At 37.9% G+C, this 21,324-nt stretch overlaps 1 protein-coding gene across 2 annotated transcripts in view; it reads right to left on the bottom strand.

Moving 5' to 3' along the window:
- cntln (centlein, centrosomal protein) overlaps positions 1-20,649 on the bottom strand; it is a 115,824-nt gene extending 95,175 nt beyond the window's left edge. The window contains exons 1-9 of one of the 2 annotated variants that reach the window (XM_032564116.1): positions 20,272-20,649; positions 14,846-14,934; positions 14,573-14,755; positions 12,885-12,969; positions 8,785-8,916; positions 7,810-7,989; positions 6,405-6,538; positions 4,926-5,088; positions 3,504-3,719 (exon numbers count right to left, since the gene is read on the bottom strand). In XM_032564116.1, coding sequence (XP_032420007.1) covers positions 3,504-3,719; positions 4,926-5,088; positions 6,405-6,538; positions 7,810-7,989; positions 8,785-8,916; positions 12,885-12,969; positions 14,573-14,755; positions 14,846-14,934; positions 20,272-20,352 — 1,263 coding nt within the window. In that variant the 5' untranslated portion in view covers positions 20,353-20,649. The remainder of the gene's footprint in view (positions 1-3,503; positions 3,720-4,925; positions 5,089-6,404; positions 6,539-7,809; positions 7,990-8,784; positions 8,917-12,884; positions 12,970-14,572; positions 14,756-14,845; positions 14,935-20,271) is intronic. The other variant, XM_032564115.1, reaches the window with a different exon arrangement.
- Between the last annotated feature and the right edge of the window lie 675 nt (positions 20,650-21,324).

The raw sequence follows: 21,324 nt of genomic DNA, 5'->3' as shown, positions 1-21,324 counted from the left end.
ATTGTTAAGCTTCCTCCTTCTCTCACTGCTCTGCATCCATGAAGCCTCCTTTTCAACTTCTCTGGGATTTGGGGTCATAGTTCTGGTATTAGTCGAGCCTTTGAGATGCCAATCACAGCATGATGCTCCCACCACCATGTATCATAGTTGTGTGAACACCCTATTTACACTCTATGCCATTTAGATGCCTTCTGAAGGCTGCCGGTTGCACTAATCGCGACTGCTTTTGTGATTTTATTTTTGAAGTGAAAATGACTGATTTTGTGATCCTACTTCAAAAATATTTGCAAGGAATTGTGCAATATTTTTTCCCTATAGCCAAATATTTAAAAAAAAACATGAGAAAACAACAAGCAGAAATATTGCAGACAAACATTTTCATTCTTTAAAGAACTTGTGCTTTTTGTTCCTTGCCTTATCTATCGTGAACTAAACTTAATGTCAAGGGAGGTTGAGGCAGCAGTATAGTAAAAGTAAAAAATACTGCCACCTGCAGATGGGCATTAGAATCACTTAAACCAATTGTTGAAGTGAAGCGCAAAGTTTAAAGCGCGAAAAAATGTTGAGATTCCGTGATCACAGAATCTGGGATTGACTAGATTTTATTTAGGGGTATCAGAGTAAAGGTGCTAATTAGACCGAATTAGCTCCCCTGGAAACTTGTTGTATTAACATACATGTATGCCCAAGCTTACCCACCATTCACACACACATCCACACACAGAGCACTATCTGCATCTCCTCTAAATGTACTGTAGTATTAATTACTGAGGGAACGCTGCAGAACTGTATTTAATTACTGACTAAATGAACCATTTAGACTTTACTGCTGGTTTAATTAACCGGGTTAAGTGAGATACGGTGATTGTAACTCACTTAACATTTGAGCTGATATCTTTTGACTTCTACAGTCTGGGGGCAGCAATTTCAGGAAATATCAACCGATGATCAAATTAAATAATTACTGTCTGTGGAGGGAGAGATATTGCACGACTCCTGGAAAATGTTATCTTAAGCTGAGATAGGTTCAAACTGAATCAAGTTAGAGCAGATTAGGAGACGACTTCTGCAAACTGCAGTCTTCAGCAAGCTCTGTGTGCGGTCTTTAACCTAACCCTGTTTATACTTCTGAAAATTATGTTAAAAAACAAGTAAAATAATCATAAATTGTGCTCTGTTGTCACTGGTAGCAATGTTTAAATGTTGCAGTTTATTTTTTAAGACTCTTGATTTGACTTGAGTTTCTTCTGCTCGTTTCTGACTGCATCCTCTCTGTTTTATGCATTAAATAACTGTTAGCTAGCATTTAGTGGTATGCACAAATATGATATGGGAAATCTCGTGCAGAATATGTACCACATAAGCTTCAGTTTCTTGATTACTCCACTACTTTGCTAGAATACACAGGGCTAGTTTTTATATTCAGATCATTCAGTTTTGGTCTGCATAAAGTTGAACTGCAATGCTTTGGTCTGAATTCCACAGGACCGTCTTTAAACCCCCGATCTGATGTGTGTTGTTTTAGTGCCGTCTCTTTAAATACTAATGAGATACTACAAACCCCGGGTCATCCTGGTCAAAGAGCATTACACTCCACCCTATTCAAGTGGGAGATATCTTAAATATGGATAAATAAACAAAATGACCAAAAACACTGAAACCGTAAATGAAATGGATTATGTCTCTGCAGACAAAATTGCCCTTCAAAACATATTAATCATCAGAATGGAAGTGATCAAGCTCATTTTAATTTATCATGAGATTGATTTATTGCGACAGACTTATCGCCATCCACAATGGCCCTAAAAGATGTTTGAATGATATGAGTGGGAAATAAAGTATTTCTGATTTGGCATTAGTAATCTTGACTCCTCCCACTGTAGCGACTACTGCGACATGTGAAACTGGTGTCTTTGTTGAGCTGAAACTTTAGATAAAGGATAAGAAACCTTCCCAAACTGTCAAAGTATAACAGCAGTGTTGCTAAAGCAGGTGCGCTGATCACCATATCATTAAACGCTATTAAAGGCCTCTATCGCCTCAGGGTGACTGTTCAAAGGTGCTGAACTGAAGTCAAACTCCCGCTGACTGACAGATGTAGAATTGTAACTCTAACATCATCTTCAAGAACATTACTGGCCTCCAATTAAATCACCTCTCCACCTCTTTTCTGCACGTCTTTTCTGTCCAGAGTGTGTTAAAAGGACTTAATGTTACTTGGGTGGTTTGAGATAAAGAAGATTGATAAAGTAGGTAAATCAGAGAGTCGGTGTGTGTTTGGGTCTGAGAGGATCAGATAACTGACATAAAAGACAGTGGTGCAAAGGGAGACGGAGAGATCAAGGGATGAACCAGTGTAATATCAAAAGATGATTCTGAGTCATGGACCACCACTACAGGCCATGCTGGGTGGGTCAGTTCTTACAGTACAGCTAATCCACCTTATACCCGATTCAGACACCAGTAACTTGGCTGATCTGACAATCACAATAAAACTGTTCATTAGATTCCCAAACATTTAGCCGGGGACTCCCTTTGCAAAGTATATCCATATACATGCAAAATATGTAAGAAAAGATCAACCTTTCAAATATTTTGCTCATTTAGCATAAATCCTGCTTCATACCTTCTTAATTTAGTCATCCTTCTGATTTTTGGATGGTTCCTTCTGTCTTTACTGGTTAGAAACTTTTCCATTTAGCACTTGCTCAGCTGGCTTGATAAATTTGACTGACAGCAATTCGGGAAGATGAGCAAATAACATTTCAATAAATTACTTTAGCTTATGTTAAAAAATAATAATAATAAAAAGGATTGGAAAAAGTATTACTTTATGGTAAAAATAATATATTTATGATTAAAACGTCAGATAAAATTTCTTTTCTCATCTCCCCTCCAACTTTCTGAATTTTATCACGATACTTATATCACTATACTGTGTACTGAGACTTCATTTAATCATATTTTCAAATTTACTGATATTTATACAGAGATGCACCTCTTTCAGCATCCAGCAATTCGATTTGACTTGATTCCAATTTTTAGGGTCACAATTCACTTCTGAAATCAATTTTTCAATTCCAACGGTCTAGATTTGAATATTGTCCTGCCTGGGCTTTTCTTAAATAATAGAATATCAATAATTATTCAAAATATAATTTTACAAAAAAATTAAGTAGACCAAAATCAATTTTTGAGCATTTTGAATCAGTTTAGAATTGCTATGACAAAGAATTGTGATTCTCTATAGAATCGATTTTTTCTGCACCTCTTATATATAGATGCTCTCATAGAAAAAAGTGGAGATAATGTAAAAAATAACCTTAGTCAGTTTTTAAAACATTTGCCAAAATTTATTGTGACGATATATCAAAAATCTTATCTTGAAAGAAATTTTCCCAATAAATGATGAACGATCTGATAAATGCCCACCCCTGTATGTAGCTGATTGTATAACAGTGCGAATGATGTTTGTGTGGGAGATGATAAACAATCGAATTTACCTTGAAGTTGGTTTGTCTGTTTGGTGAGAGAGCTGCAGGCTGCATGTGCTGCTGCAGCAGCTGGATTTGTTCCTGTTGTTTCTGCAGCTGAGCCTGCAGTTCGGAGATCTGCTCGTCTTTCTGGACCACCTGGGTGCTGAGCTCCTGGTGACTCTGCCGCAGTTTAGCCTCGCTGGAGACCAGGGCCTGGTAGCACTGACTCAGCTCTTTGTACAGCTGGCAGTAAACAGGAAACAGGAGACGACGGAAACGTCAGCGATCAGATCTTACATAAAAGATTACACTTATTATGGGCCACGTTGTATTTTACATGAGGTAAAATCTGGAGAATCGAGTATTAAAACAGATGAAACAGAGAAACATCATCAAGCTAAACGGTGTTCTAGTGATGCAGGCAGCAGGTACTGGGCTGTTAAAAATGGCCGACTAGAGAAACCAGTCTTAAACCAGTCACCCAGGACCAGGCCTGTCACAATAACAAATATTGCTGGAACATTGAACACTGGAACTGGAAGACATTTTAAATATCCAAACAAACAACAAAAATAACAAATAAAATGAATTATGAAGTCTCTGTAAACAAAATAGTCGTTCATAAAAAGAGCTAACTCAGACCAAAGAGCCAGACTGAAGACTTTAGTAATCCAGGTAGAAAGAGAGAAAAGAGAGAAATGATAAATCAAATGGAAATTATTGAGCTTGTTTTAATTTATTATGATTAACTGATTTATTGCTCATTGCGATAGGCCTATCCAGGACATGAGAATCCTAAGGGCTGAAACAAAATGTTCTGATCCCGGCTTAATGGGGCCATATTGTACATTTTGTCCAGTTGGTACTGTTGAAACTTTATAGCTCCCTTTGTGGGATTTTCATGAAGTATTTTAGAAAAGTTAGAAAAGTTGATAAATATTCACTTTCCTGTTGATCCAAAGTTACCTCTTCTGCTAAATGATTGCAGTGTTGCAATAATAAAGTAGAAGTATGATTTAATAAGGCATGGAAAACACTCAAATTCATGTTATTTTCAGCTAAACGGAGGTATTGTTCCTACAGTGTACTGCTGCTAGAGGTACTGCATGGTGAAATATGCAACACTGATTCTCTGTGGAGATAAATGACAGCTGGACGCTGTGGAAGATGGTATAAAATCTCTGAGATGAAGAAACATGATGATGTCATGAGATGGTCTCCAACCTTTGGACATTCACAAAAAAACACCTACAAATTTCTGCATCACAGCATGCAGGCACCACTCCTTACAACAAAAACAAGATAATGAGAACTGAAAACAGTTCAGCACAGCCATCCTGAAAGTTCGTAAAATTTATGATCAGGATATTTAAGTACAAACTGCATTTGCATTAAATCATATTCAGATGTAATTAGAGGTTCCACAGAAAGTCAGAGGAGTGTGAATACCCCTTGGTAGGAAGTGGCGTCGGCCGTGTGCGCCTCCTCCTGGTTCCTCAGGACCCTCTGGGTGTCCAGGTTGAGTCCCTCCAGCTGCTTGATCAGGTGGCTCTGTTCGGCTGCGTGCTCCGTGCTTTGTTTGTACAGACCCTGGACTTCAGAAAAATCACGCCTGCAGACACAAACACAAAGCGGCACACAGTCAAACTGGATCACTAATGTTACTTCTGCCTGCTTTATGCAGGAATTACAGGTCAAGGTTTGCAACTTAATGCAGGAATTTTCAAACTGTAATCACGCCATGGCCCCCAAAGGGCATTAGCCCACACACAATGCTATGAAAAATGTAAAGAGACATTAAATTTTACTTTTTCTTCTCACTTTTATTTACTGTTCAATAATTATTACATTTAATTAGCATAAATGTTGCCTCATCCCTTCTGATTTTAGTTGGCAAGAAGTTCTGTAGTGGAACATTTTTATCAGGAAATAATCTGATGTTGAATATATTATCAGATCAACTTTATGTAAATATGTAATATTTGTATAGTAATCCTATCAAATTTGATTTAATCTCCACAGTTTAGTTTTTTGCAGCAGGAAGATTCCTTCTGTCTTTTTCTTGTCAGAAACTTTTCCATTTCTAGCTTCAGGAGCAAAAAAAACTTGATAACTTTAACTGGCAGCCAATAAGAAAGAAGGACATCGCAAGTCACGTTTCCTGAATTTCCCCTCTTTGGGACAAGAAAGGCTATTTCTATCCTCTATTTCCATATTCAATCAATTATTTTAACTTACATTTTAATAAAATTACATTTATAAAAACATTTAAGTGTATGATTTTTTCATCTTCTCTCCAACCTTTTGAGGCCCCTTTTAGAAAAACACTGACTAAATGTATAAGACCGTCTTAATGAGTTAAACGTTTATTGAAACTTAACATTGGCTTCTTGCTTATTGATTTAAAACATACTTCAGAGTAAAAGACAAATTTGATAACATATCTGAATATGTTTTCACAGCAGTCCTTCGGTTCCCTAACGCAGCAACGCTGATGAGCTGTGAATCATTCTGGATACTAATAAGGTCAGCAGAAGACCTCATGCCTCATGCAAACATCAGAATGTGACTGACATGTCAGGGTGCCTCTGGCATTAAAACTGAGAAGCAGTAAAAAGAAAAAAAAGACAGAGATTACCATTAAAGCTCCTACAGTTCTGTCAGTTTCTATAATATCGACTAAAGCTTAGTGAAAGCCTGCCCTGTTTCTCTTCTTCCCTCCTTTAAAGCACATCCACTATGCAGGGCTTATCAAATGGCTTTAGGTGAGCCGGAGATGAAGGAATGTGTGTCACCCCCAAACCTCACAGCATATATGCTCCATTTACACTACACATCCTTTACCTGATAAAATTACCCATCAGACTACCTCTAGTGGCGCCCTGGTTCACAACATCAGACGTTTTTTTTAAGCTGATTTCAACTCACTGTATTTTTTCAAGTCGATCTTGTTTTGCAACTAACTCCGTCTCTTTGGAAGAAAGCTTTGCAACCAAAACGGCGCAGTGCGCCTTCACTTTAGGAAGCTCCTGACAAACACGCTGCAGCTCCTTCTCCAGAGCCTGGTGGAGGAGAGTAAAATGCATTTTAAAAACTTTTTCCAACTTAGAAACCTGATAGTTATAAGCACAATAATTTTTTCTGTTACATAATCTATCCATAATTAGGACTTCTGCAAAGTTCAGTACATTTTTTAAGTCTTTTATTGAACCATATGACGGCTGAACCAAAGGGGAAAAGTCTACAACCAAAAACATAGAAATAAAGGGGAAAAAAAGTTTAAAAGAAAAAAATAAGAGAAGAAAAAAATGAAAAACTGAGAAATCATGGTCAAAAACTGAAGAGTTTCATTTGATTTAATTTCAGACAGCGCAGAAAAAACTAAATGTGTCACTTTATACATTGTTAATCTGGTTTCAACTACATGTATTGATGGATTTAGCTGTAAATCCTCACCAGATTAAACTTATTCTGTGTGTTTCAAAGAACTGAAATATTTGTATTTAAGTAACAAACTGCATGAATAAATGTAAAACTTTAAGAATTCCTTAATTTTTAATTGGTTGAAAACAACATTTACCCCTTAATGCATTTCAGGTGTTATGAGTTGAGTGTTTAAGCATGAAGATATACAGCATATACAGTATATATATATATATATATATATATATATATATATATATATATATATACAGTACAGACCAAAAGTTTGGACACACCTTCTAATTCAATGGGTTTTCATTATTTTCATGACTATTTATAAGGCAAGAAATCCCACTTATTAACCTGACAGGGCAGGTTGACCTATGAAGTGAAAACCATTTCAGGTGACTACCTCTTGAAGCTCATCAAGAAAATGCAGAGTGTGTGCAAAGCAGTAATCACAGCAAAAGGTTGCTACTTTGATGAAACTAGAATATAAGGGGTATTTTCAGTTGTTTTACACTTTTTTGTTTAGTGCATATTTCCACATGTTATTCATAGTTTTGATGCCTTCAGTGTGAATCTACAATGTCAATAGTCATGAAAATAAAGGAAACTCATTGAACTAAAAGGTGTGTCCAAACTTTTGGTCTGTACTGTATATACAGTATATACTGTATATATAGAACTTGATAAAATCTGAGGTTAACTCCTTTTTCACCTCAAACCCAGCAGAAACCGTCTCCTCCATGTTACAACATATTTTTCCACCTGTCTGAAAGCTCTCCCTGCATATTTATATCTATACTTTGATAGGAGGATGGTGTTATATTCACTAGCTGAGGGTGTGAGGGACCACAGAGTTCAAGGTCTGCGTGTTTCGGAGAGAACTTGTCCCTGTGTTGGGAACCTTTAGTCTGGCCTGGGCGGCGTCCCTCTCGTCTCGCTGGCTGTCGGCCTGCCTCCGTTTCTCCTGCAGGTCAGCGCTCAGGGCAGCGCAGCGGGACCTTAATCCCTCTTTCTCCTCCTCCAGAGCGCGCACCACCCGCTGCTCCTCCTCTTTCTTTTTTCTCTGCTCCGTCCTCATTTCCTACATAAAAACACCAACATGTGTGTGTGCAGGTCAAAACAGCCAAAAAAAACAACAGTGACAAAAGCAGGAAAAGAAAAAACACAGATAAAGCAGCGGTTGAAGCTGAGAGAAGAAGCCCTGCAGAGGGAGAAAAGGAGCAGCGGCCCATGGGGTTGAGTCTGAAATGAATACATAAACAGCAGAGGCTTTGCTGCAGGAGGCCCCTGCATGGGCTGCTGATTAGCCAAGGTCATCTGCACGGTACGACTGGACCCTCGTGACCAGGTGTTGGTTGGTATGGGCCGAGACGTGCTGCAGGAGCTCAGCTCATGCGGGTACAAGGGCCAGTCTGTCAGCTTTAATGACAGCTTATAATGAGAACGGTGTTTGCAACAAAACCCATTAGACTCAGCCCAGGTATCCTTTGATGATGTCCCCCACTATATCTCGCCAGGAGACCCCACCAAGACCATGTGAGGACCACTTCGCTATTAATTAATCATAACCGTGTCCCACAGAAGCATAATTAGGGAGAAGCCACATCGTGGCATGCATGCTTTTCAATTTCCCCAACTGAAGGAAGCATCAAATATTTATATCCGAGTTAAAACCCGGCTTCCTTTGGTTACTTTATTCGATCACAGTCAGATTTTGAGCTGTTAAGTATTCTGTGTTTTCAGGCTGTGAGACAATCCTTGCTGTCCTCTAAATGATTCAGAGGCCTGGGGGCTTCGTGCTGCATTCAAGTGACACTCTGAACAGAGACTTTGGTCCTGGGGGCCCGCGCTGCCACAGGAAATCTGTTTCACCCACCTCAAGTTGCCGATTCTTGTTGTCCAAATCGGCACGCAGGGTTGTCAACTCCTTCGTTAAAGAGCCTTGCTCATCCGCCGCCGTCTTCTTCTGCAGCAGCCTCTTCATCTCCTGCTGCTGCCCTGTCACTTTCTGCAGCAGTCGGAGGAAAAGAAAAACAGCAGAATGCAAAACTGTGAAACAGAGGACAAAAAGATACTGCAGAGGAAGCAACTGAGTCCAATAAGAAAATAAAACAATCAGCAGAAAACCAGTTTATCACACACAAACATTTGTAATTTGATAAATAATTGTAGCCAAAATAATGTCACAACTATATATGTTGTCTTTTATGCGCCACAAATTTGGAACAAATTCCAAAAAACTGCCAAAGAGCCGAAACACTGAGTTAATTTAAATGAAGAGTAAAAACCCACCTGTTTCGGGTTGCCTTTGAACCATCATAAAGGGAACACCGACCAACATATTTGATATGCATTACTGATGCTGATGATGTTTATTATCCAACTTGTGACTTTGATGTTTTTGTGATGTTTTGTTTTTGCATGTATATGATGTAAAGCACTTGAACTGCCTTGTTGGTGAAATATCCTATACAAATAAAATTGATTGACTGATTTTCAATAGTTTTTTAATTCCATCCACAGTAATGCAGCTTTTCTGGTGTTTTCATTTCAGTTAATGCGCAGTTCAAATTGCTTTACACCATGAGGACATGGTGTAAAGCATGTAACAAATTGCAGAACAATCAAGATATATTACATTTAGTCAAATATCATCATCAAAATCCTCAAGTAAATACCCATCACAAATGTTGATCAATGTTCCAGTTATTATAATCAAAGCCAGGTGAGTTCCTCGTTTTCAAGAAACTCAGTGTTTCAGCTGTTTTGCAGATCTCCAGAAGTTTGTTCCAGATCTGTGGTGCATAGAAGCTGAATGCTGCTTCTCCATGCTTGGTTCTGGTTCTGGGGATACAGAGCAGAACCAGAACCCACCTCTGAGGTCTTTAAGGTTGATACAACAGCAGCAGATCTTTAAACTGTTCAGTGATTTTTAAACTAACAGCAGTATTTTAAAGTCCATTCTCTGAGCTACAGGGAGCCAGTAGATGGACTGTAGAACTGGGTGATGTACTCCATCTTGGTTTTAGTCAGAACCCCAGCAGCAGCGTTCTGGAGCTGTGCAGTAATCAATGATCAATGCATGGATGAGTTTCTGTAGATCTTCCTGCCACATTAGTCCTCTAATTCTGGAAATGTTCATCAGGTGAGTCTTTGAAAGAAAACTCCTTCACTTTCCCTTGATTTTTTTAAGCTTGGACATATTTTAAAATAGTTCACTAAGATTAAGAGACTCTGGTTTAAAACTGTTGGGAAGTTATATGCAGCAAAAAGCAATATTATTCCACACAGTTAGCACCTTAAACTTTATCATTTATTCTTCTTATTCAACTTCACTCAAAATAAAATTAAAAAGGCACAAGTAAGATTATTTTACTGTGAAAGTCAATATGTCATAATACTTCAGCAACAGTAAGATTACTTTTTCTTTTCTGTTTAAATAAAAACAATTAGAAGAAGTTAGATGATAAAATACTGCTGTATGATGAAGATGTGGCATTTTTATTTAAGGTGATCAAACTTTGAGAGTCTCATATCAGATGTGAAATTAAAAGTTCAACGAAACAAAGAAAAACTAGCATTGGCTCATAAACTGGAGCATTGATAAGTAAATGTCTGAGTTGTACAACATTCTCACATCTTTTCCTCTTTTATTCAGATTGACTTCAGATTGATGCAATGATCCATCAGCCACCGATTAAAATACTCAAATTTCTCCTTGATCCACTCTGACCACTGGTTGTCAAGTCAAATACTGAAAAACAAAAACGATAATTTAAACCATGGAGGCTGAAGCTCCCAGACACATGCAGCCTGATGTACTTTTAAGCAGAAATGGAGATAATCTCATATTTGCTCATTTTTCACTGGATTTAGACGTTCCAACTCCATCAAGAAACCGACACCAGATTTCTTTTATGGTTTGTGTTGCTACATTTAATTAATGAATAAAAACTAAAAATACAAATTAGTTTGCGTAAGGCATCGATTAATCAAGTTAAATGCTTTTGAAGATGTAATACTTTTAAAAAATCTGGATTTTTTTTCACAAATGCACTCCTTGGGTTTATATAGTCCTTTGTTTGTACATGTGTTGTTGTGTATGTATCTGTGCGTGTGTGCGCGCGCGTGTATGTCATACAGCTGAAGAAAATCTAAATTGGCAGGACAGAATCAATATCAGCCTAAAAACTGGATCAGTGCAACTCTACAGCTAATTCTCACTCATGCGAGCGACGTTGTGCAAACAGAACTAAACAGAACCGTTTAATTAGCAAAGCTTAAGAGGCGGCTATAGAACAAGAAGAAAATCAGAGATGGATTAATAATGCTATATGTTCCATTTATATTATTTTGGGAAGAGGATGGCTTCCTAACTGCATCGTCTGAAGTTCGGCGTCGGGTGGTAATCCGTGGCTTTCTGTGGGTACATCTTCTCAAATAACACGAGGTTCTGGGATGCAATTAATTGCCATCTGGAGGGAAACTGCATCCGCATATCAAGAAAGTAGATTTAGAGTTCCCTACTACTTCTAGCTTGCAGAGAGAGGGCTTTAATAGAGATTTATACTGTAGAGCAGGATATCAATTCAAATGCTAATAATGAGATTGGCAAGAACAATTTCAACCTTAGCGGAGCTTAGCTAGGTGGGAAAAAAATGGGTACCAAAGTCGAAATATCTAGGAGAGAAGGATTAGCGTTGGAAATTTCCCAATGAAGAATGAAAATCTAAACAAATTATGTCACAAAAAGCACGAGAAAAGAAATGGAAGAAACAAGGAGACAATTCAAGATCCCATGTGGATCCAGTGGACCATCGTGTCTCCAAAGAGGAGGGAAAGAAATCTGTGAATGATGATGAATGTCAGACAACCAAGAGACACAAATCTCAGGTTTTATTGAGCTTTTCAAACAAAAAGAGCATCTAAAAGCACAAAAGTTGCTTTAAACTAAAAGTTCTCCATAAAGTCTCAGGGCCTGCTCCCATGAGCCACTGTTATGGCTGCTAAAGAGAATAATGTCAAAAAGCACAGGCAGGCTGATGACTCCATTACGGCCCATCTCATTAAGAATGAATGCCGTTCCTCCATGAAGGACGCTAATGAAGGAGACACACAGCGGCCTCAGTGAAGGAATGATGTTAGAGCAGAATACACAACTGTCCTTATCATTGCAAATTATTAGCTGATTGGAAAAAGACAGCAGGCAGACAAACACAGCTGGGGAGACGCATCAAAACATCTGTCAAGTCTGATTTCCAATCTAGAAACATCAGTTTTCTAAATGATAGGACTAAAACAAGATGCAAAAAAAACTTTGAGTGCACAAAATTTTGATTATTTATATAAAATTGAAAAACAATTTTTTTTCATTTTCCCTGCTGAACTATAAGTTAAACACACAATACTTTAATGAAACAATTAAATTAGTCTGATTTAAGTAAAAATAAAGGATTTAGACAGATGCAAAACAAAACACATCAGTATAAAATCTCCTAATTCTTTAAGCTGATTATCTTTTTGTGTATATTTTCATCAACAAGAACAAGAAATAAGTCACACTTGTTTTATTTATTTACCAACGTCTGTTTTCCAGTAAACATCACTAGATGTTTGCAGTTCTATTTACTACCAAATTAAATTGTAATAATAAAAAAAGAAACAAGATTGATTTGTATTAGCATGATTTTTAGAAAAGCCTCGATTCAGTGAAAATCTACCCAAACTTTTACTTTTACATGAGAATCTGAACCAAGAGTCTGAGATGAATTGTGGTTGAGGGCCACACAAACTCATCCTGAGGGCCAGAAATTAGCAAATAAAATGGTTTGATTTCGCTTCAGAAAGTGAGGAAAAAAAGGAGCCTTTCTACGTGATTTGTTATTTAAACTTCTGTTTTTATCTGTAGTTTCATGTCGCTGGTCATTTGCTCAGCCTAAGAAACGTCACCACGGGTTTCATCGGACTGTTCTGTACCTGTTCTAGGTCCTGGATCATGAAGTCTTTGGACTGCAGGATCTCCAGCACTTTTCTGTCCTTCATCTCAGTTTTCTGCTTCTCACTGTGAAAAAAGTCAAGACAAAAACGACATCTTAAGATTGTTTAAAAAAAAAAAAAAAACTACTATCAAACAGTTTTACCTCTCATCACTGTGAGACTTTGGAGCTGCTCAAAACTTTGTGAATTTCCATGATCCAAATATCACTTTTTTAGTGAGTTTTGAATGAACCAAAAGAAAAAAAAAACCTTCAGTTTGGGACCAGTTTGTTTCAACTGCTTTGGACCAATGGGAACAAACCCGTTAATTCCCAGATCCGTTGTTCCTCCTGCACCTCCATCTCTAAGGCCTTTTCTTGTGATCAGCCTTCTCCGCTGGTCGGCGATGGAACAACAGTTTTTTTGTCCCGGGAGGGGCCCGAGCACAGGCAGGCCTAGCTGCGCTTCCTCATACACGGGGCTGTGTTCGCCATGTCCTGAGCAACCAACCAATCACTCTACACGATCCGCACAGTAAGAGGAAGGAGGGATGAATGGCAGCTCCCACTGGGCACGGGCGCTTGACTGGAGTCGACACAATTACCATGTCAATATCCTCCCGCGCATTAGATTATACAATACACATACGATCTCTAGCTGCATGTTCCCCCGGCAGTCTCGGAGGACCGGCGCACTTTGATGGGTTTCCTGTGGGGCAACAGGAAACTGGAGAGGGTGTGGAGTAGAAAATGAGAGGCAGCGGAACTAGAGGAACTCTGTGCATGCTACTGCTGCTACACCGTGGAGGCCCAACTCCGGCCCTCAGAGCTGCTGTCCTGCATCCAGTCTCCATCACACCGCAGTCAAACGGCTGAAGTTCATTCAGTCCTGCAGAGGCCAGGTAACGACACATTCTAATTCAGGTGTGTTGGAGAAAGGATCTAAGGATGTTTTTACACCCAATAGTCCGGTAACATCTGTTACATTTTTGGCTGCTGTGGTTCTCCTTCACACTGCAGTATATTAAACGAAATAAACCCTTTGAAAAAGCTAGAAACGTGCGTTTGTTTTAGCTGCTTTCACCCAGAATGCCATGCTCTGCATTCAGTTGCCTGCTTTGGGAGCGGTCTCCGGTCCACTTGGTGTTCACAGAAGCATTCAAATCGCATCAGAGTTCACTTCAACCGAACAACGACTGAGGTTTTTAGATGGACCAGAATTCGCATCAGAATTCGATTGCTCATTCACACCTCCCCAAACGAAGCTGAGTTTCTAGTCAAACAAACAGGAGTTTGATTAAAGTGGACGACTCTTTGAAGATACTTGGATGATATGAATAACAGAAACATTTAATCTTCCTTTTGGATACATAAAATATGTTTGGATTGAATTGAATTAGTAACAAGTAACAATGTAAATACACACCACATTTATCAGATTTTTTACTTGTCAATAATTTTGAAAGTCATACTAAATTTCTCCTCCACTTCATGTGGGTTTATATGAAGTTTGTAGCCGTAACGTGACAAAATGTGAAAAAGTTCCCTGGGAATGAACACGGCTGCATGGCACTGCCTTATTTGTCCAAATATGCCTGATGAGGATAAAGGAAGCCCCTCTGCGCTCGCCGACAGTTCCCATGCCACAGTTTTTCATCTGGCTTAGCCATCCAGCAAAAGAGGCCTTACTCCATCTTACGATTTATCCGGTAAAGACGAGCATTTGGCAGGAATGCTTCAACTGTCCAGCATGAGAGCAGCGGAGGAGAAGTGTTTTCATTAAAGAGGTTTCCGTTGTTTGAACTGGGAGAGCGGGGATAAGAGGGCTTAAACCAGCATCTGCACCTGATTCCGTCATAACCCATGTAGGTGCTTTAAAAAAAAAAAAAAAAACTTTCACACACATTTTTCGTGGCTTGTGAGATAGAGTAACGTTGAGCTGTGAAAGATGAAGCCACTCACCGCTCCACCACCAAACTCACGGTTTGGGTCAAGTCCGGATTTGCCACTTGCAGCCGTTTCCACAGAGACCACACAAACTCCTTGTCTGCCTGCAAAACAATCGAGGAAATCAAGTGTTTATGTTTTTATTGAGAGATATATCATTATTCGGGTGGCAACTAATGATTATTTTAGTAATCCACTATTCTGTAAATTGATCAAATAATATAAAAAGTCACCTTCAGTAGATTTTTCATTCACTTAAGTCTTTTTATACATTAGAAACATTAAAAGATGAAGATAAAATAATAATTCAATTCCATTTTTAAGTAAGAAAATAAACATTTTATTGCCTAAAATGTAACAACAGCATTCTTTTAGTGAACGCTTTGTAGCAAATAATCTGCAGCTAAAAAATACTTCTAACATCAACAGTTCAGTCTTTTCTGTTTGACTTGGCATCAATATAGTGTAGGGCTGATTTGGTGATTATTTTTTCAATCAATTCATTAATAATTGGCTCACGAAAGGTGCTTAGTAGGATATAATTTATTACATAATTTCACCCAGATTTAGCTAATTTGCCATTTGACAAGTTCTGGAAGAGACATCTGTAGAGACAAAGGGGTATTTAAAATCTTAAATGTGAAATGTATATATATCTTGTACAGTTTTGGTTTAATTACTGCTCTAAGTGTGTTGTTCTTTAAACAAATGACCCTTTTTGAGTTTTTCTACTTCAATTAACGATTCATTGATTACTAAATTAGTTGACAATTATTTTAATAATCGATTCATCACGATTGACATGGTTTATTGTTTCAGCTCTGACAATTATGATTAGGGGTGGACGATATGGACTGATAATTTTTTTTGTAATATTTTGTGACATTATTGTGATTATGATAAAGATCATGTTAAAAAAGCTACTTTTTACTTATTTTAGATAACTATATTGCTGGGACTGCATGGCACAGAATTAATAGTGCCACAAACACAAATACTATTATTAAGAGTGTGATTTATATCACCAAACTCCAAACATAATCATATTTTTAAATTTACTGATACTCCTGTGGAAAAAAATAGCAAAAATAACATTTCTGTTCATACTATCTGAAATCTATAATAAATCAAAATTCTCACCACAACAGAACATTTTTTTTTACAATAAACGATAAACAATGCGATAAATACCCCGCCCTAATTACGATACATTATATGACGACTTTAATCAGCCTGTCAAAGAAAAACCAGCAGCACATCGGAGTTCGTCTGGCTGGGAAAAAAATAAAAGATAAAAGATTAACCAGGATGCTCATTGGCATTAGCATATGACAGTAGGGAAGTCAATCAATTATTTAAACAACTTGTACAAAACAGTTTCTCATCCGGCCTGCCCGCTCTAATCATGCGCCTCTCTTTGCAGCGGTCTCCATCGCTGAGATGTGACCTTCGACTCGCGGGGAGAGACTTGACACTTGTCATTATGAACTATTTATGACTGCTGGGGATCCGAATCAAAACACGGCGGCCCGCCTCGTGTTTCCCACCAAACTCAGAGCTGATGTCAGGGAGAAAAGTCATGAAACGCATCTCCAATTCAGACTGTCGTCCCGGTTTCTCCAAATATTTTTCACGCAACGCTACGTCTAATGAGCGACATCTAAAAAGTACGTTTGGCATTAAAAGACGGAATTATACCAAATCGACTTGATATAAAAATCATCTGATAAATTATGTTCACATCATCAGAAGATAAAAGTCATCCCTCCCACTGGAATCTACTGGTCTCCAATTAGTACATGAATTTTAAGCCCCTTCTCAAAAAGTGTCTAATCAATTATTTAGTAAAATGGCAGCGTCAGACCTTGATAAGGCCATGAGCTGAACACATAAAGAGGAAGGACTGTGATGTAGATCTCTGAGTCTGTATGTATCCGCGATGTGTGTGTGTGTGTGTGGGGGGGGGGAGAGGGGAGTTCTCACTAAATCAACACTGGAACGCAGCTAATGATTAAATTAGGCGGCCTGGTTTACTCCGCCTGCCTGGCCTTTGGCTGCCATTAACCGTTCCGCTGACAAGTGTTCAGCGAGGACCCTCATCAAGCGCCCTCCTCCGCTGTATGCGCGCTTAAAGATACATTCAATGAGTGTTTGATGATGGCATGAATTATTCATTCTAAATCTGGAATCCTGGAACACCATGGGCTAAACATACCAGAGAGAGCCACTGCGATTCAGCGCGTATTAGGAAAATTAGCTGGCTCTAGCCGGAACGTTTGCCGGCTGACGGACGAGTCTCTTTGTAGTTAATGGCCGTCCTGAACCGCGTCATGCCCGAGACTTAACACATCAGTGGTATTCAAATGTCACTATTTAAAAATGTACACTGCACATCTTAGGGCCGTTATTAGATAAACAGAATCGCTGATGGTCCGCTCTGTCTGGAACAGACCACCAAACATGGAGGGTCTCCATGCCAGTTCAACGAAAGGCTGCAGCGCTGAGGTCAACACAGTTTGGCGCAGATGAATAAACAGCATCACAGATCAGACAGGTGAAAGAGAAAGGCACTTCTCACATGCGTCCTCGTTTCTGTGCAAAAATCAGAAGCAGCATGGTAACCACTATAGTTAACTAAAACTAACAAAATAACAAAAACTGAAATAAAAATTAACTGAAAATAAATAAAAACTGTAATTAATAGGAAAAAACTATAATTAACAGAAACTATATCCTTTGTTTTCGTGTTTATAAATGTATTTATTAGCTTTCCGAAGGAGTTTACATCAGATCTCTGCAAATCACGGCACTTCAGGACGATGATTTGGGCCTGGACAGCGGATAACAAGCCATTTGTCTGAAATCTGATCAAAACCAGCAAGAAAATAACCTCAAGCAGCAAATAAGTAAAAAAAACAAATGAAGGAGCTGCAATGGCCCAATCAAAGTCCAGGCCTTAATCTGTCTGAATTAGTGTAAGTTAAGGGAATCTCAGAGACTCAATGAACCAAAGTTCCTTCTTTGGTTAAGAAGGATTATAATAAGAAACATCCTGATGAAGGTTGATCAAAATGACAAGTTGTGATTTGCTCCGTTTGGTTTGGGTTGGATTATCCGTATCTCTCCTATATCCTAGTTTCTTTATATAAAGGTGAACTGTATGAAGTAGTGCGTTTTTCAGCGAGGCATTTTGTATATTTACTATTCCCAATATGTTTGTGTTTATATTTACTGTAGTCCTGTGTTCTAACTTGGATGGAGTGTTGTTTTCATGGTTAAAAATCCCCACAAGAGACACTTTGCATGTGAACAAGAAGTGCAGATGCAGCAAAAACTGTTTTGCACAGGTTTTAGTAGTGATGCACCAATCGATCTACAAGTGTCCAACAGCTCCAGAGCTTTCCTAGATCCGCTCTGACCTGTAATGAACCGGTGAAACACCCCAAAAAATCTGAATTTTTTTATGTTGTGATCACTGAATCCTTAAAAACAGAAAACTCCCACGATTTTCAGTTTGTAAACACATCAATAAACAGCATGTTTTCTGATTCGCTGCGTTTTCAGCTCAGTATGAAACAGATAAAGGTCTCTCTGTTGAATTCAAATCTGCTATATTTACCAAAGAAACTGATATTTTCCTTTATACAAAGTACATGAAGGGAAAAACTGTAGAAAACAGCAAACTAAAACCATAAAACACAATGCAACGTGTGTTTTTAAGTTAGAATGGCTTGCATTAGACAATTACTTTCTAAACTTTATGTAAATTCTCAGTTTTATTAATAATAAAATATTCAAAGACTTGTAAATAAAGATGAAAAAGAGGACAGAATATTCCCCCCACTCAATTTATTGTATATAAAAAACAGAAATGTATTACTTAAACCAAATATTTTCCTTAGTCTTTAAGTATTTAAAGTTGTTATACATAAACTTGTAATGGGATAAATCTACATGTATTGCAGCACTGATATCCTCCCTAAAGTAAAGAATATTTCTCTTTAAAGCATCTGACTGCATTGATTCACTTATGAAAAATCTGACTTGGGCCAATGAATTACAGATGGAATCTGCAAGACTCTTGAAATCAAGGACAGAGATTAAATGTGTGTTTCTGTGCTGGATCTCCTCATAAGGCCAGCTGATGTCCCAGTCTGTCTACCTGTAGAAGAAGACATGCTGGGTCACTTCACTCCTGTTATTAGACACCACCTGGTGGTGAGTATGCAGGGAATCCTGAAATCACCGACTCACAAAGTGAAAACAAAAGTTCATAAAGAGATGCCCATCAACATTTATTTTAGTTTTTACTGAAACATCTAGTGCATGGGTCTGCAACCTGTGGCTCTTTGACTCGTTCATAATTTTTCTCTTAATAATTTGGCAAAAAGTCCAGAACCAATTTTTTTTAGTGTAGACAAACAATAAAATGCAGATTTTAGCTGTTTTTAGTTGTTTTTTCCCCCCATGGAATAAATCCTGTCTTAAATTTCTACAAAAGAATGATGAAAGTATTACTAATAATTGTTATTGTTTTCTAATCACTACACTTTTTTTCGTTTAAATAGTTTTCCACAAATATCAGCATCCCAGAGAAGAAAATGCATCAATCCTCTTTTTGTAAGTGTTTACATTTTCTTACTTTAAGACCTAAAACAGATATAAAATGATAGTTCTTTAAAAATGACCCTATATTTTCTATAGTAGATATTCATTTAAAAAGTTTAATTTTTCTTTTCATAAGACTTTATATAACATTTGTGGCTCTAAATGGGACCTTTAGTTTGTAAAGGTTGCAGACCCCTGCTCTAGGTGTTGGAGAATATTTGGTATTTCTACTAATCCAACTGTGTTGATGGCATTTGCACAATTTTGGACTAAACAAAAAAAATTCTTTCTGTAATACTCTATGTGAGCTTTAGTCTTTTGGGCATTTTTAATTGTGTCGGATGTGACGTCAAACTAAGGTTCAATATATAACTGGCATGCAAAGTGTCCATTTAAATATTTTAGTGGAGAATTTGTCATATTTTATATACATAAAACATAATGTGAGTTATGTTATGAAGAGGTTTCTTCCTGTTAACGGGGAGTTTTTCCTCTCTACTGTCGCTACATGCATGCTGAGTATGAGGGATTGCTGCAGCCAATTATTTAATGCAATCTGCTGGGTTCCCTTAGAGACAGAAAGAAAAACTTTAAACTAATTTGAATAATAAATTAAACTTAATGCGGTGACATTTCAGACGACATTTGTTAATTGGTGCTTTATATATGAATTGAGTAGTTCAATTATCTCGAAGTATATAAAACTTTGGAAACATTTGTAATAACCGCGGAAATTAGTTTAAGAAAAACAGAAAAGAAGGCAAAATTAGACATTTTTCCTTCTTGACAGCAGACACTACATTAGATTTGTATGCATGTATATGTATACATACCTGACACTGAATTAACTCCTCTGATAAATTCTTCACCTCCTCCTCCAGAACCAGGACGCGACTGCTCTCGTGTGAGCACATTTTGGACCGACCAATGAAAGAAAATAAAACTAACCAGCTAGAAAAAGCTCCTTGGCATCCTACGATGCTACGTTGGCTAACTCCGCTAACGTTAGCCTCCTAACGGTCATATTTACAGTTTAATAGCGTGACGTCATCGCAACGGACAACCTTAAAACAATGCTAAAATGCCCCATATATTTATCCTCTAAGAGCTCTCAATCTCTTCTCTCTCTTTAAAGGTGAATTAAACTTTTCTGGACGCCCCCCTGGCAGTAACCACAGCGACGAGTTCTTCCTTTCAAACCGGCCCGCTGTTTTCCGTTTCCGTTTCACTTCACAACGGCGCACACTCCATTTAAACGCCGGCGCGGCTAACGGCGCACCGAGCAGGTGGAGTTTGTACAGTTTATGAAGGTTAGCTTGATACTTTGACAAATTATGGCTGTTGCGTAGTCAAAATTGAAGTTTAGTAAATGTTTCAAGCTGTATAATACCCATTAGATGGTTTTGTTTTAGTATTTATTCTGACACATCAACTCTGAAAAATCTTGTCAGAGATGTTGTCATAACAGCACAACAGAGGTGATGTTAGGATCCTGAAACATTGGGGCATAATGAATATAAATCACAATCAGCTTTTTCACCAAGCATTAACGTTTGTACACACAAACAAGGAATTTGACTTCAGTTTTATATTGCTCCCAGAAAAAGCAAATACATAATAAATTCTGCAGAGATTTGTTAATGTGAATAAATTCTAAGGCTAAGTGACTTACACTTTCTGTTTTCAGGGGAGCTTTTATTATATATCTTCTCTTTTTTTCAAAATTACTTTGAGGATTGAAGTTAATAAAAGTGACACTTTGAATTTGGCTCAGATTCTCCAGTAAATGAAGAATGCTGTTCTTTGATTTATAACTGGCTTTGTTCTTAATTAACATAACGCAGGCTCCGCCCCCATAGGAAGTAGAGCAAAACTCTGACAACCAA

This window comes from Xiphophorus hellerii, chromosome 5 (genome assembly GCF_003331165.1).
Source record: "Xiphophorus hellerii strain 12219 chromosome 5, Xiphophorus_hellerii-4.1, whole genome shotgun sequence".
Classification (NCBI taxonomy): domain Eukaryota; kingdom Metazoa; phylum Chordata; class Actinopteri; order Cyprinodontiformes; family Poeciliidae; genus Xiphophorus; species Xiphophorus hellerii.
This window is presented reverse-complemented; position numbering and strand designations above follow the sequence as displayed.